Raw genomic sequence first — 16754 nt, 5'->3', positions numbered from 1 at the left:
AGAGTACAGTTTATCGTTTTATTTCTCTAAACTACCATGTCTTGAAAGTTTAAACCGCCGAGCAGGTTGTTTTGTAAACGGCTATACACGAGAAAGAAATCGTTAACAATGCGAAACAATAAATTATGTCTGTGTATACTTAACGATGTCACAAGGTCGATTAAAACCACCGGTCTCATAAAGCACTAGGCAGCATTCAATATAGAATGATCATCCTCAACAGAGTCAGTTCTATAGCGATGCACCGGGACAGCAACACGTCCGATAACCAGCGGCTGAAGGAAGTTGAAGGAATACATGCACATGCCCTGCGGTTCCCCTTCAGAGAGATAGTTCAGTTATAGTTGAAAGGTGAAGCCACGCTTATCAGTCGCGAGTATGAAGGTTCTTTCAAAGCACAAAGTAATGTCGGTCGTTCTACGCTTCTTACGAAGTAACATTAAGCGAAGCACACGGCGTGCACTTTATCGCCAGTCTTCATCAACTTGTTCACATACGGTGCTGAGCTGCACAGCAGCAGAACCGTACTCATCTTGCCTCTGGGGACGAACTCCTTCCCCTTCTTGGGATGGAGGCACCATTATCGCTTTGTTCTACAGACATCCCCGTTCAATTAACAGTGAGGGGAAAGTAGTGAGGGGCCATGCACAGCTGCTTCCACGCATGCCGTCGTACATATACACCTCTGCGTGTACATGCTCGCAAATGCAGCAAGACCCAGCGATGTTATACACCGAGGCATTTCACGCAACACATAAAGATGTTCAGAGTAACGGAATATAATACCCACTGTGTCACTACGCTACGCGAAAAAAAAATGCGCATCGCTACTGGCGCCACCGTGTTAAGCGGTACACACTTCCGACCACTGGAGGCAGCTTCCCACGGGCCGAGCTCTCCCTCGGTCGTAAACAGGCCGTTAGCGCGGCTTGTAGGGACGTGACCGCGGCTCTCGGACACTTCCCGGGAGTCGAGATTTTTTCGCCGATTGGCGCCTCCGCGCAGTGGAGTCGCCCGCAGCGAGGATTCCGGGGAAAAAGAGGGCCGCGTTAACCGCAAGTGGCCGCTAAACGGCCACCACCCGCGGCCGCACGGAATGCGCGTCGCACAAAAGGAAGGAAGCCACGGCAAAGTCACCCGCCGGCGAGGGACAACAGCGGGCGCCGTCTCAAGGGGTGCCCCGGCGCGACGAGGGTGCTGCCGCTGTCGGGGGCACCCAAGGCGGGGGCGGCCTGTAATCGCCGCCGCACAGGCACTCCCCCGCCCGCTGTAGAAGCGAAGCGACCATATCGCGCCCGCTATTAATTCACCCCCGGTGAGCGGTGCCGATGAGCGTGAGAAACAGGGGACCGTGTTTGCCGGTCCGTCGGCGAAAATCTGCAGTAGGGAAGAGGGCTGCCGAGCTGCATCGGGAGGTAGAGCGAAGAAAATACAAAAAAAGCGAAACAAAGCGAACGCAACCCCGAAGAGCAACAGTGTCGCCATAATCTGCGTCCATAGAAAGAGAGGGTCGCTCCTCTCGGGGGACGTTCCCGTACATGACGCCCGGTCGTGTCAATTATACGATTAATAGTGTGTGGAATGGGCAGCAAATTCGCCTGGTCGCGTGTCACGGTCGGGGTTCACATGGCGGGGATGCGGGCGAGGCAGAGCCACAGTGTGGATACAAAGGAGCCAGCCTTGATGACCGTTCTGTCCAACGGTCCGCGCGGTGATCTGAGAGGGAATGTTCGCCAAGCGGCTGTCCGCGGAAGCGAGAGTCGTTCCGTTTCCCCATTTCCCGACAGTCTATTGTTTTGTTTTTGTTGTTTTTCGTTCGCTGATTTCCGATGTTGGTAATGTCGACAACGAAGATCACTGTACACTGCACTATTAAGCAAATGTTTAGGGGAATCCCCCAAGGTGGAGTAGATTTTGTAATAAGGGAGTAATTACTCATTGACGTCCACCCGAGCGCAGCCATACGGCTACAAAGGAAAGCTATACAGCTGTCTCAGAAGCTTGGTAGTTAAAGAAAAATTCGTCCTGGTCCGGGGTTCGAACCCGGGACCACCACTTCACCGGAGCAGTCGCTCTACCAATTGAGCTAACCGTGACGGCAAGCTTATGGTATGGCGAGAGCGAGCTTAACGCTGTTCCCACTTCGAGTTATTGATCAATTCGCTCTCGCCCTACCATGAGCTTACCGTCACGGTTAGCTCAGTTGGTAGAGCGACTGCTCCGGTGAAGCGGTGGTCCCGGGTTCGAACCCCGGACCAGGACGAATTTTTCTTTAACTACGAAGTTTCTGAGAAAGCTGTATAGCTTTCCTTTGTAGCCGTATGGCTGCGCTCGGGTGGACGTCAATGAGTAATTACTCCCTTATTACACTGCACTATGTTAGGAAATTCCGAGTTGTTGCCGCGACGACCTCTGGAATTGCGTTGTTGTCAACAGTTTACTGTTCTGAAAATGACTGAGGTATACAGTCATCATCTAATTGGCTGGTTAGAATAAGTCTAAGTGCGCTCACGTTCGCTTAGCCTATTTCGCTTATCCTACAGAACAAACGACCGAATGTGGAATACACTCACTTCTCCGGTGTCGAGAAAGAGGTGCGGATTTTTAAAGACTCTGTATATAGAATGATGAGACGACACCGGCGCTTGACGCATATGTTGATTTCGAGCATGCGTGTACTGCAAACCGAATTTTACGCGCGCTCTCGTCACTGCGCTGATGATATATGCATTCTGTTCTGTGCATGTGTTTAATCATCACGTCCGTTTACTGCTGGTTAAAAAAAAAATATTTTTAACAACTTTTGCGGTTCCTGACCTGCAGGCCAATGAGCCTAAATTTAGTCGTAATACTACTCACACGATAACAATATTTAGAGATCATTATTATGCACCGTTTATTTATTTGCCCCTTTTCCGTTTGTGTATGTGTGAAAGACGCCATCCTGTTTCAAATAAGGCAAGCTTTTCTGCCTGCTTTCGTTTCGCACAGGAGCTTTGAAAGTATAGACCTTATGCGAAATTGCTGCCATCTATCGGAGAAAAGAAGAACCAGTGGAAATCCGCCATGTTGGAGGATGACAGATGCTCGGTCCGCCTCTGCTGTGTCAGCTTCCTTACTGCTGTGCTGGCTCTAAAATCTTATTTACTGTCACTTGAGCCTGTAAACATGACTGAATGGTCAGTCTACGTGTTTCTGCTGCCCAAGCTTCTAAGTGACTTCGCAGACAATTACTACGCGTCCAAACCACTTTCCGAACGCCACCGAGTACGGAGCTACAAGTTTTTCACGGAGTCCTACGTCAGTTTGCCGACGCTGAACACCAAGAAATGTACGAAGCAAGTGTAATTTTCGTTTACGGCTAAAAATGTGCGCATTTCGGTCTAGTTTGAGTCAGTTTTTATTTTGTTTCATACTTTTTGCGGACGGGCGTGCTGCTTGAATTGCTGTTGTTGTGGTTGCGTTTTCTGTGTGTTGTGTCGGCGCCGAAAGCAAACGATAGTAAACTTCACGCTCATGTTGGTAGTGTGCGACGCTTTTCATTTTCCTTGAAAAGTTCATACAGCATTTGTTTGTTTGCCCTAGTGCTCTAGAGCCCCTAGTTTGCCCTAGTGCCCTAGACCGAGAGAGGAAACATTTTATTATTATTACCGGGCATATAGACCCCTGGGTCGTCGCACGACCCCACTACACAAGTGCTTACCATTCTTGGACTATCGCCGTTAAAAACACGCAGCCCGTGAATGCAGCAGTGCCTATGGTTTTACCACGACGAGCAAGCAGTTGTGCACTGATATTTTTGGAGGATTCTACACGCTTTATGCATTCCCGCTACTTTGCAACTATGGTACCGCTTTAGCGGCTGCCCTCCTTTTTTTTTTTTTTTCTTTACACAACACACAGTTTCGTGGAAACCGGCCGGTTCAGTGAAATCGCTACACGCATATACAAGCCGTCGCTCCACAAAATAGGCACCTTTCCCTGGTCTAACAGAAACGATTGACTGACTTGCAGAGCGCAAACGTTCTGTGCCACGGGCACTTGACCCTTGCTAGTGTTTCCGGCGAAACAAATATTCGCACTAAAAACTAACGCGTGTAACCGCTGCAGCGGATAACGCTAGGAGCGACGGTTCTCACAAAGTGCGACCCGTACCACTGAACAGCTGATCACGATTACTCTCTTGCGAGGCCGATAATCGCAGCACTTCACGGGCAATCGCAGCAGAAAAACAACTTTTGTGTGATATTTTCTTCGTGCCTACAAATTTTATTTCTGATTTCATTTGCTACATGGCGATAACGATATGTGTTGCGCGATGTCTCGACATGTAGGGACGGTTCTGCAACATTTGTGCCGCGGATGTCGGGGATCGCAGTCCAAAAATAGAAATGCGCTCTTGCCTTTTTTTCCCTGGGCTTCTTTGTGACCCTTCTGCATACAGCAAGGCAATGAGCAATATGTGAGCATACTGAGGGCGGTGAAACTCGAGCGCGCGCGACGAGCGTGTACCAGTACGTGCTGTGAATCCGGCGGCTATCCTCCAACATGGCGGATCGCGCGCGGCGACCGCTAGATGGCAGTGCATTTCGCATAAGGTCTATACATGAGTGAAACTTGAACACATTTGACGGCAGTTTCCATCGACAGTCTCCTCTATGCGTGAAACTCTACGGAATAATGCAGCATACCTACAGCTGGCATATGCTACAGATAATGTATATATATAGTGCATGTGACGCCACGAGAGTTATATATGCCGATGTCCCATTCGTCGGTTCTGAGTGGCTCTCCACTCTGGGTTCATTTTGTTGAAATACGCTGTCTGGCACCTGCGATGCAGCTATTGGTGAGGTTCCCACCAAGATTACTCACGGCTCGCATATGCATCTCACAATGTACCATCAACAACAGATGAAACGGGAGCAAGAAAACCTGCGCTTGCGCTTCTCCCGGCTAAGGTCTCCTCATTTCCTCCTGATCGTGTTTCAGTTGTTTTATTCGCGTATCATTTGTTGCAGATAATACATACGTATCATGCGTTGCGAAACCGGTACAAATTTAAACATAGCGAAACAATCACACTAGGGTTACAAAGTAGCTGATGTTCTGCTGAAAAGCAACAAGAAAACGCTGACATAAAAGAAACATTTCGTCACGGCTTAAAGGAAAGCCTAAACAATATGTGGCTCACTGCGATTAACAGCGCGACGTAGTGTGGAGCTGCGCTGTATATACCGTTCAAATAGTAAAAGCGGACGTGCCCTGCGGTGAGATTCCGATGTCCGCTGGCATAATTTGAGTGCAAGTGATATTATACCAGAAATCGGATCTTGCAGGCTTTGAAATGAAAGCACTCTGACGTGCGATCTGGTGTAATTTTAGATGCACATGCGTGCACAAGCATGAGAATATGGGGTCTGCATTCCAGCGCTTGGAAATACGCCTTGGAATTTTCAGGACTTGAAGCAATTAGACGACGAAGTCGTGTTTCATTTACTCTTCACACGACTGGGGCGCCAGCACATATCCAAAGGCTCTGACCTGGGAACCCAGCTCAAGAGCGTACGAAGACTCCAGGTTTCTTTCTGACGCTCCCAAAGCGCACTGTTAACGGCACACGTGTACGGCGGTATACGTCTCTCTTTCCAAGGTGTACCTTGATACCTTGTGCTCAGCATGCATTTATGAAAACTGTTACCCCTCGGCCACTGCGCTGTATCTTCATCAAGTTTCAATATTTGGGTGTTTTTTTTTTTTCATCTCTTGAGATACTGCTGACCTCGAAGGGAGGCCGTGGCGAAGTTGGGATCTCTATAGACATTCGAGTTCTATTATACCAGTACACGATCTCACTGAAATGCAACTAAATATACAGCATCCACAATGATTTAAATTCGTTAAGTGCATGCAGCCCTGCCGGTTCAGTTAACAAAACAAATCAAGCTTTAGCAAAATTTTGTCTCCATAAGAAATTAGCCCCTGTCTGCTTAGGAAAATCTTTTGATCGAGGTAACGAGGTTTTAACGTAATGGATACAATTCGTAGATTTCCTATGGAAAGGATGTAAAACGAAATGTGTTTATGTGAAATCTGTATTCTTGTATGTTTTGTTTATAGTTCTTCTAGACGCTGTCTAGACATATCTGCTGCCGTCGATTCTCAGAACGTCGTTATGCATACATTTTCGGCTATGTACTATCGAAAATTTCATCTTCGCAGCCTACGTATCGTCCGCCGCACAACGTTATCTTTACCTTTGGTTGTCCCTCACACAGCCTACGCAGTGGTAAGCCTGTCGTGGCCACTAATTGTGCAGCATAGCATAAGGTCACCACTGACTGGTTTTTGTTTAATTGATATATAGATTCGAAGCGATGCCTTTGGCACTGAGAGCATATGCATCGCGTGTGCCCCATAACGCGAAGAAAGTAACGAAACCGAGACCTGAATGATAATTTAGAATGCATGACTTTGCGTTAATACAAGAAAATCCCACTACGGCGCCCAGCTATATGTTCGTCAATTATATATGTATGCACACTGACATATGTACTAGCAGCAGAGGTCAGGTGTAACATTCGCATTTACACGCCATCGACCGAAAACAGGCACATTGCCGGCATGGAACAGGCTGGGGGGGACACGAAAGCTCCGCTTTAAGCTTAATACCCACATATACGGAATTGGTCATTCTCGACTTTACATATTCACAGATCCGTGGGAGTCCTCATACCACTCCTGGTGCAGTGGTGCAGCGGTTAAGCGATGCGCCACTGCCCTGCAGCGATGACAGGTGCCGCCACCGGTGCGGCTTGTGCGACCTAGGTTGCTCTTGTAGAGCAACCTCTCGCGAACAAACATTAATCTAACTGCCACCTGCCACGGCGGGCAGTTTGCTCACTATCCGGTGGGCAGGTTGTGATGACGCCACACGGTCACGTGACCTACGGGTGGCCCACCTGTCTCATAGGTTGCTCCTGCGGAGATTTTTCGCGGATTTTTCTCTCATGCGCGGCCAACGACGCCGACGACGACGTCGGACATTCTGCGGCACGGAGCCCTTATAATGCTATCGCGTTAAAAAAAAAAGAAAGAAAAGCCTGCACAGTACACATGCATGCAAGCGAAAAGCAGGCCTCGCGCAAGCCTGGCGATACCTGCAGTCACGCTCCTCGTTACTGCCCGAGGTCAGCTGGCGCCCGAATAAGTTCTAAGTAAAAAATCTAATAAGAAAAAGGAGTCCGCGACGAGAAAGCTGTTGACGGCCGCATAAATCTGCGCCGTATAACGATCGGCTGCTGGTTAAGCGCACGCGGCTGAATCGGATCGTCCGCATAACCGACGCATATTTCTCAGTGAACGCCGTTCCCCTCGTTAACGTGCCTCGTGCGACTTTCCTGCTCGGCACGCGAAGAATGTCACGCGCGCGGCTCTTGCCGGCAGCGAAGACTCGGCGCGTCTTGCGCAGCCATCAGGTCTGCACGGCGGTTTCGAAGACGCGCTGACGAGCCCTGCAGAAATGGACGCGCGCTTATTGCGATCTGGTCTCGCCTCGAGCTGTGCCCGGCCTCTGAGTCGGCTGGGCGGAAAAGTACAAACCTCGCGAAATACTGTGCACTTTGGAATTTTAGTGTCATCTAGTCGCATGGTAATGCTCATTACAAAACTCGCATGACAGTGTACGCTTTGCGAGCGATATACTTGTGCATCGTTTCCCCGCACCAGGCTGGAGGTTTTGCTTCACATCGGTCTATACGAGCACCTGGTAACCAACGCAACAGGTTGCAGCGCGGAGTATGGCCCTCAGCTTCCTCGTCCCAGTAATCGCTTAAATGAAGGGCGTCGTTCTCCCACGGCCGCATATGCAAGCGCTCAAAGAAGTTGTGTATACAATGCGTGATTACTCTTTCAGGCAACTGATTGCAGCCCTATTAGTCGCCGCGTGTGTATAGACTAAATGGTGGCCACGCAATTGCCCAGCGCCTCGAAATAATCGAATCGGCGATATCCGCCTGTGCCTTTCAGTGACAGGAAAACAAAGAAAATAGGACAGGATATCCTGCTATCATAGGAATTCACTGTGGTAGCGCGCGGTATCTGCTACGTAATTGGCAAAACATAGTAAATGCTGAGTTATCCCACGCGTCTCATTTCGTGGTCCTACCGTGAATTACACAATATGATGCAGCCACACGTTGAACTGCAAGTCCGGTGAAAAGGTGAGCCACCCCAGAATGAAGCTTTATTTTTCTGCTTGTTGACCCGAAAAATACTTTCTATTTGATCTCTCCATTCAGATTTACGCAAGAGTAAATTAAAGTTTGGTCAGTTTGCGCAAAATATGTAATTGTACACAAAGCAACTTCGACTAGACAACCCGCGGTCTTAGCGGCGTGTTTCCGAATCATGTTCGCAAAACACAGCATATTCCTTCCACAGTGCGGTATATAGTATATATATATATATATATATATATATATATATATATATATATATATATATATATATATATATATATATATATATATATATATATATAGGTTGCGAAATCATAAAGTACTTGACTGCTTACAAGAGTATATAGCGAAGTATACGCTTCGTTAAAGGAAACATATTTATTCGACTCGACGTTTCGATCGGAAGACCGATCTTCTTCAGGAGTGATTTTACTTTGTTAATGCATCCCCTTTTTAATGCATCCCCATTTACCTGTACTGTGCCCACCCCTATAAAAGGGGATGCATTAACAAAGTAAAATCACTCCTGAAGAAGATCGGTCTTCCGATCGAAAAGTCGAGTCGAATAAATGTTTCCTTTAACTAAGCGTATACTTCGATATATATATATATATATATATATATATATAGCGAAGTATAAGCTTCGTTAAAGGAAACATATTTATTAAACTCGACGTTTCGATCGGAAGACCGATCTTATATATATATATATATGCAGCATAAGTGCAGAAGAGCCAATAATTTGACGATATGGATATAAGCTGTGTGTTGTCAATATGATCAGTTCTCCTTTGAAAGGAACTCGCTTTAGCAGCTGCTTTGTAAATCTACGACGTCGGCCTCGTTGAGGTTTTAAGCGTGCTTTGATATGTACACGCTCGCCGTACTTTCTGGTTTGCCCACTGGTTCTGTGAACTATAATTTATTTCTCTTCCTTTGCAGAGACTGCTTGTCTTTCCCGGTCAAACAAGTGAGTGGCGCCCAGTAAAGATCTGAGCACAGTTAGCCCCCCCTCCCCTTCTATTGCTTGCGTTATTTAATTCTGCCTGCTGCAGGACAAGCCATACACCGTTGACGAAGTTTCGCAATGCACGCGGTTCGCGGTGGCTTATATTGTATAGTGCTCGCCTTATAAGAGCAAGATCTGCCGCAAGTCACGGATAAAACCGGGAAACTAATTTACTCCACCCCGACGTCGAGAGTTCAGTTGATGCGTGCACCTTTTAATTAAGCGACAGATGCTTGGAACATATCACATGAGCACTTCATATTAGGTCCCCTCGTTTCCGGGTAAAGCCCGCTTTTACCCAATTCTTGACCCCGAGTAAATTTCTTTAAAAAATCGGGCTAAACTCGATTTTTACCAGAAGATTTCCCTCAGTTATAACGAACGCTGTTTTCTATTGTACAAATCTGAGGACAGCGCGCATTTAATTATTAGAAATCTTGTGGTTATTCCAGTCGGGTTCTTTCAGTTAACTGACGATTTTAAACCTCTCTTTTAATGCTTGTTATTCACAACACGCCTTAATTTGAGTATAAATTCGAAAAGACCGTTTCAGAAGCTAAAGGCCAAACGTCGGATACTGAGCGAACATCTTGTTGACATCAATGCGTCAAGCTCTTCCCACGCTAACGACGCCTTGCTGGCTCTTTTGCGTTTAAAGTGGTCGCTGTGATGTTGAATGAATGTTTTCGCAGTGTGTAGAGGTAGGTGTCTTTCACGGGTGCGGGTGTGAGGTGGCGAAGATGGCAATGCGCGCGATTACATAATCGTAACGAACAAGAAAAAGCTACCTGGCTTTCTAAAGATTTTTAGATCGTCCTGCCATTTCCGTACACTTTTTTTTTTTGCGGAAATAATGAGCAAGAAATGCAGCACTGCGTGTTCCGCACAAATTCGAGCACTCGTAGGAAATTCTCTTTTTCTGCCAAATATGACAAGAAAAACCCCCCAGTTATGACACTGTTTTCTGAACAACCCAGTTTGTACCCGAATTTGAGTTTTAAAAAGATCGCCCAATTTCAACCCCTTAATTCCACACGCACACAAAAAAAGGAACAAAAACGCAGGGCCCTCTAATATATTTCAAAAGCCAGCAGCTCTGGTGTAACTTATCACTTGCCAAATGGTCACCGCATGTTTATTATGTCATCGAAATCAATACAGTACATTGCAATGTAACGCAATGTAATACAGCTGAAAACAATACAGCACAATACCGCGCAAAAAAGCACACAACACCCTGTAAGCTTTGCTGCCGTGCGGGGAAGCTTGACAAAGCCGGATCAACTTTGTAAACAGGGAATCACTGCGAAGTGCTTTTAATTGGCTTGCTTTGACCACTTTGCAGCGATACCGACGGGGGCGTGCGCGTGTAGACAGAAATGGGGAGACGGCGAAGATATACACAACTGCTGTGCTCCGGAGAACGCACGCTCCATTTCTACACACACCGGCGAAAAGCAAACGAGGAAACAAAAGGGGACAGCCCTAAAAGCTTGCACGCGAGGACTGTATACGCGGGGAGAATGAGGCGAGTATTTGCTGTGGACGGAGGTGCACTCAATCGATTCATAACCCTCCCGGGCGTGTGAGTCCACAGTCATCAAATATACGCGGCCCTCCTCGCCCGCCGGTGTGTGTGCTCATGGACCCCGCTCGCTCGTCTCACGTCATCGCCGCGCGGCCGAGTCGATTTTACACTCGCGCAAGGACCGCGCTGACACACGAGCGGCGCTCCAATTATAGCGAGCGTATATATAATATGAACAATCACGCTGCGCGATTATTTATTAGCGCTCTGCTTCCCGCATGCAGTGCAAGGGTAGTTATGTGTCACTAATGGTAAATGAGTCACGCTAACGACCGAAGCAAAGCGCGAAAAATCTCGCGCATCCTCCACGCGAGGCAAAGGCTGATACTATAACGCCGCGCTGCCTCGACGCGGCCCTCAAAGCTGTCGCCGCACTGGCAGAATCGCGTCCTGTCATATATCAAACGACAACTGCTATGCAGTATATACATGTATGCATGCACAGTTGTTATGTAATGTAAACAGCCTCTTAGAAAACCGCGTATTCAGTTCCTCCACGCCGTTTAAACGAGGCTGCATAGCGAGGCCGTATTCTGTAACGATTCTAGCTTTCCGCGGCTTATTGTTTTGCCTCTACCCGACGCGGTGGCTTTGGCGCTCGCGCCTCCTTGTCCCAAGGTCGAATCCCGGCCGCGGCGGCCGCATTTCGATGCAGGCGAAATGCAAAACAAACAAAAAAAGACACCCATGTGCTGTGCTCTATGTCAGCGCACGTTAAAGGACCCCAGGTGGTTTAAATTAATCCAGAGCCCTCCCCTGTACAACGGCCCTCACAGCGCATATGCCGCCTTTAGCGAAGCGACGCTCTTTCCTCCCAGAGAGCAGTGAGCACTACGTACAGCCTTTGTCAAAAGTTTAGAGCCCAGGGGGTTTTCTTCTGAGCCACACTGTGTTGTTCTTAATGGATCTCTAGCGCTCCAAATTTCCTGGACATGAGAAGGTTTCTGGTACTGCCTCCTGCAATAGGTAGGACTTCCATAAATACTCCTGGAGTCCCAATATAAAGCTTGAAAGTGAACCCACTGGGCTCTAAACTTTTGACAAAGACTGTACATCAACGTTAGAACTAATAAATCTCTGCTGCTTACGCGGGAAGTGTGCAAGGTGTATTGGAGTTGCGTGTTGTTTAATTTGAACTGACTGACGCGAATTGCACTCCACAATGCCGTCGTCCTGTACACATGCCTAACAGGAACTACGTATATTGCAAGAAGAGGCAGAAGTAAGGCAGATGAGACGCGCAGATATGGGCACATTGCAACGGCATACTAACCATGAATCGTGCACGTACACCTAAGGAAAGCGACGCGAAAGCAAGTGTGTTTTTGTTTTTGCACACTCACCTAAACGCAGCAGTGTGACTGCCTCGACGCGCATGGAGATGCAAGCAGCAGGCGTTTCCCGGCCACTACATACCCGCGATGTCAGCTCCTTCGATAAGCTGATTTGTTCATTGGCACTTTGCGAAGATATGTTGGCGTGTATTGCGCCTCAGTCTCCAAATATGCGTATGTCAGCCCAATGTATTTCAAGAAATTCCCCGAGTGGAAGTCAATTAAGGGAGTAATTACTCACCACATAACACAGAAGCTTTCGCAGGTGCTTCGCAGTGTTCAAGGAAAACTCGTCCTGGTCTGGGGTGCATTTTCGGCACCAAAATTCTGTAGAAGCTAACTGATTTAGACTATTGCCGTTTTACGCAACTTGGTTTATTGAAAGAAACAATTTAACTCTTCGTTAGGAAGGGAGCGTGAAAAATTACATGCTCTTCGTTGGGGCTCAAAAAACGGATCAGTTCCAATATCATGAACTCTTTAAAACCAGCTTTTCGTGATTCGTGAGAATGAAATGCTACGCATATAATGTAATCCCATGATTTATTCCCATACCCCGTACAAAATTAAATACGTGATTTTTAATCCTCTCGGTCCCTAACCAAGAAGTGGCTATAGAAAGAGGGGTGAACGATTTCAGCCGTTATCCCTAAATTTTCTTCTGTGAATTAAAGCACTCCGCGACATGCAGGTTTCATGTAATAACAGCTGTACGAATACGGAGGAAAGGAAATTTATTACGAAAATTTTTATGAGCGTTCCCTCTTGCGCTGTCGTTTCACCTTCTTTCTGTACAAATTGTGGCTATTTCTTTTTTATCGGTTTTGGATGAGCTGCTAAAGCATTTGTTTGGGCCATGCAATTTCAACTAAGAATGTGTGATTTTTTTTTACATCCCAACAATGGGTACCGAGTGCGTTGTATAGCGCTGGGTAGGCGTGTGCAGGGTACCATGGTATACGCCCCAGATCTCCGTTGAGCGCGCAATCAAAGCCTATACCTACAGGAGAACATGCAGCAAGCGAAAATCCACTTTCATCAGTGCGATCATGGAGAATGTAACAAAAATGCATGAACAGCGAAACAAAGAATTGCATTCCGCATTTCTTTTTCTCCCAAATAAATCCAAAAGCGAATATTCTAAATGTGAGAATCTGCTGGCTTTTGTCTTTTCGGGGCAATAAACATGTGAGCAGCTAGATATTATTATTTATATACATGCTTTTTTTTTTGTATGAGGCGCCGTATAGGCGCCTTGGCAGCATTACGCGTGAACAACGACCTAAGCAAGACCACTGTAGCACGCGCGTTCTATCGTTTCTTATTCCTGTGAGATGTGCCTGATCTTTCCGATGCATTTTTGAAAGGTTCAACCGTCAGTCAAACTTTCTTTGTGATTACTTTTAAGGATGAAGTGCTTTTGAATACGTAAGCAAACTGCCACAAGAGAACACGCCAGAACCACTTGTGCACTACGCCAGAATATATATACTGAGCGAGCAAGTATAAAATGAATGTTCGGCACCGAGGGAAACTCGCCTCACCAGTGAGTGCTTGTAAAGCAGCTTTTCGGGAGTGCACTGTTAAAAATTGAGCCGCACTGCCCCCGCCGCATTGCTGCGCCTAATTTGTCCATTGAGTGCACTTGGTGAATAGCAGTGTTGTTTGCGAGAAGCCGCTACAAGAATACTCATACCATTTCTAAATGGAATCGGCGCTGGGGCTAACAGTGCCTCTCCACCAAGAGGCATTTCTTGTATATTGAACCTCCTAAGCCCTTCTCGCTCACGCGCCGCGCTTTGGCGTTCGGGTATTGATCACAAGGTCTCGGGATCGAATCCCGACAACGGTGGCCGCATTTCAATACAAGCGAAATATAAAAGCATCAATGTGCTGTGCGATGTCAGCACGAGTTAAAGAACCCCAGACGGTGGAAATGAATCCCGAACCCTCCACTACGGCGTCCCTCATAGTCCATGCCTTCCTTCTATAGACATCAAACTTACATCATATTTATCATCAAATTTATCATATTCAAGAAAAAATTATGCTTTGAAGACATGCGATCTGAATAATTGAAATTTTCGTTGCTGTCTGCTGTGTGTTAGATATGTTTGGCTAATAAGTGTGCGAATTATACGTCATGCTGCCTTGAACTGTGGGGGCGCAGAGGCTCTGTCGGGCATTTTGTCTTTACATCTGCCCCCTACACGGAGAGAATCCGTGAAACAATAAACATTCAAACAAACATTCAATTCATAACTCCTCGCTCGCTTGGCCGCTTTTTTTTAAATCACTGCTCGCAACTGTCGATCTGCTATACCAAACCTCTCGAATTCGGCCTCAGTTCTCGCGCCTTCGTCAACGGCGCTATGCACTACCAAATCGTACTTATAGAAGTGAAGCTGCGCTGCGCTCAGCATCGCGATGACAAAAATGCGGGCAGTTCGTGTTCCTGCCGGTGCTTTCACATGCGCTGCTTCTTTCATCTCCGGTGGCGAGAGTGCAAGTCCTCTTCGTTACTCTCCGTGGGGTCCATTTAAGCTCGAGTACCGTGACGCGTACAAAGTGCGGACGTGTCCCGACGAGATAAGATAAGAAAGCGCACATTCCGCTAACAGGCAGCGCGCGACAAGCGAGGGGAAGAGCGGCGGCCACCACAGCGTAACAGTCAGCGGTGCGTTTTGCAAACTGGGTGGTTCCGTGGGCGAGACCTATTCAGCATGAGCTTTCATGCCGAGTACAGCGCCGCGGTATGTCAAGCTGTGCGGTTTCTTTTAAGCACGCGGTGGATGGCGGTTGACTGCATGCATGCCCGTGTCCCGGCCGTCTCGCCAAGGGCGAGCATCTCTCGGCAGGTCTCCTTACAGCGGACGGGTCTGGTTGTTGACGTCATGGGGTGACCTGTCGGCGCGAAAGGCTGCCGTTGAAAGCTCCGCTATTTCAACGACAGTCAACGCAGTGACGCTGCTTGCTCCGTGCACGAACTGATGCTGCAGATGAAAGCGAGTACTTCATGCACGGTGGGCCCTGTGAGCAGTTATAGCTGGATTGAAGCGTTCGTCAATGCCTCGCTGTTCGCACATGCCTGCCCAGCAACGGAGCGATCATCTCGGCTATTTTAGCATCACCGTACAATGAAGAAAAAGAACAGGGCAACAAGTTGGAAGAAGGGCTCAGCTCTATACTGCGACTTGCGAGGGCAGGATCTAGGGGGAAACACTAAACTGACCATTTTAAGCATTCTTGGTCTTGAAAAGACAGTTTTGTCCGGAGCAGCTAATCACGGGCAGGACACAGCTATTGAGAAGCCCTTCTGAAGACATCATGGAATCTTTCTTTTTAGCTGCACTGTTTTGATTTGTGCCATTGTCAGTCGCGAAGAACGCTCCCCTAAGAAATCTCTGAAGCGCTGTATAATAATCGGCGCTGCTAAGAAAAAGGGCTCTTTTCTGCAAAAGCCATTTCTTGCCTTCTGTTGATGCCTCATTATGGTCACCAATGCCGTCGCGGCCTGGACGAGCAAGTAGTAGCTCACGAAGGTTACCGCATCGTTTTCTCGCCTCTCGGACAAATTGACTAGTCCAAAACATCTCGATAACTTTGATTTTTAGTGCCTATAGTATAAGCTGAGAAAGGCGCACCCTTCGGAGCGAAGTGCAGTGCCCCCCAGGCGGTCGCTCCCTGTACAAAGGTGTTCTTTCACCAGTGGATACTTCAGTTTCGCGCAGCCGTGTTCACTCGCATCTGGCGAACATGCGGGGCATCGAGCCTGCTCACCTGAGGAAGGCCGGTCGGAGTAGCGCGTGCAGTAGACCCACGCGGGCCACATCAGTCCTTGCTGGTTGGGGGGCGACGCCGTCGTCGTGGGTTCGGCGGCGGTCTTGGCGCGCTCTTCCTTGCGCGACGGCGGAGGCGGCTCCTTGGCGACTGCGCTGCGTCCGCTGGCCGGTCCGAACTCGGACGACAGGATGCGCTCGATGGAGAACTTGAGCGGCGGCGTCGAGCCGGCCGCCGGCGCAGGCTGGGCGGCACCCCCCTGCTGCTGGTGTGGCTGCGCCGCCGCGTCCGCCGTCACCTTGAGCCGTCGCTCGGACGAAGAAGCCGGCGAGCCCGGGCGGCCGGGGCTCGGAGCCCGCTGCTTCTCCAAGTCCAGCGCCATGGGCGCGCGCATCCAGACACGCCGCAGCACGTACAGCAGCCGCGCTCGGCCGCCACTGCGCTCTCCAGCCCGGCCACGAGTGCCGCGACCGCCCCTGAGAGACGCCCACCATCGAGGCCCCGCCCACTGAGGACACGTGGCCACTTCCTTCTTTTTTCTGCACTCCCCGCTCTCTCCCTGGCCCCTACCTGCTCGTCCGCTTCCCTTTCAGCTCCCTGTTTTCTGGATAAATTGTTTCCGAAACAAGCTGCTCGGCGCCTGCTCTTCTTTTTCGCGACTAACGCAGCATCACTTGCCCCGCCCACCGACGTCGAGACCACGCCTACTCTGGCAAGCGGGTCCGCCCTCTACTAGTGGGCACGGCGGCGAGAGAGCGCCCTCTCCGCTGCGCCGTGATTCGCGGTTCCCTCAAGGCGTCCCA

The 16754-nt window shown here is 48.6% G+C and overlaps 1 protein-coding gene across 2 annotated transcripts in view; it reads right to left on the bottom strand.

The window, feature by feature from the left end:
- The window catches only part of LOC149340019 (uncharacterized), a 92006-nt gene extending 75613 nt beyond the window's left edge, over window positions 1-16393 (bottom strand). For both annotated transcript variants that reach the window (XM_089548761.1, XM_089548762.1), the window contains exon 1: window positions 15952-16393. In XM_089548761.1, coding sequence (XP_089404887.1) covers window positions 15952-16345 — 394 coding nt within the window. In that variant the 5' untranslated portion in view covers window positions 16346-16393. The remainder of the gene's footprint in view (window positions 1-15951) is intronic.
- Window positions 16394-16754: the final 361 nt, after the last annotated feature.

The sequence above is a fragment of the Amblyomma mixtum genome, chromosome 6 (genome assembly GCF_055824585.1).
Source record: "Amblyomma mixtum isolate Tamu chromosome 6, ASM5582458v1, whole genome shotgun sequence".
NCBI lineage: Eukaryota > Metazoa > Arthropoda > Arachnida > Ixodida > Ixodidae > Amblyomma > Amblyomma mixtum.
Note: the sequence above shows the minus strand (reverse complement) of the source record. Positions and strands in the feature narration are given on the sequence as shown.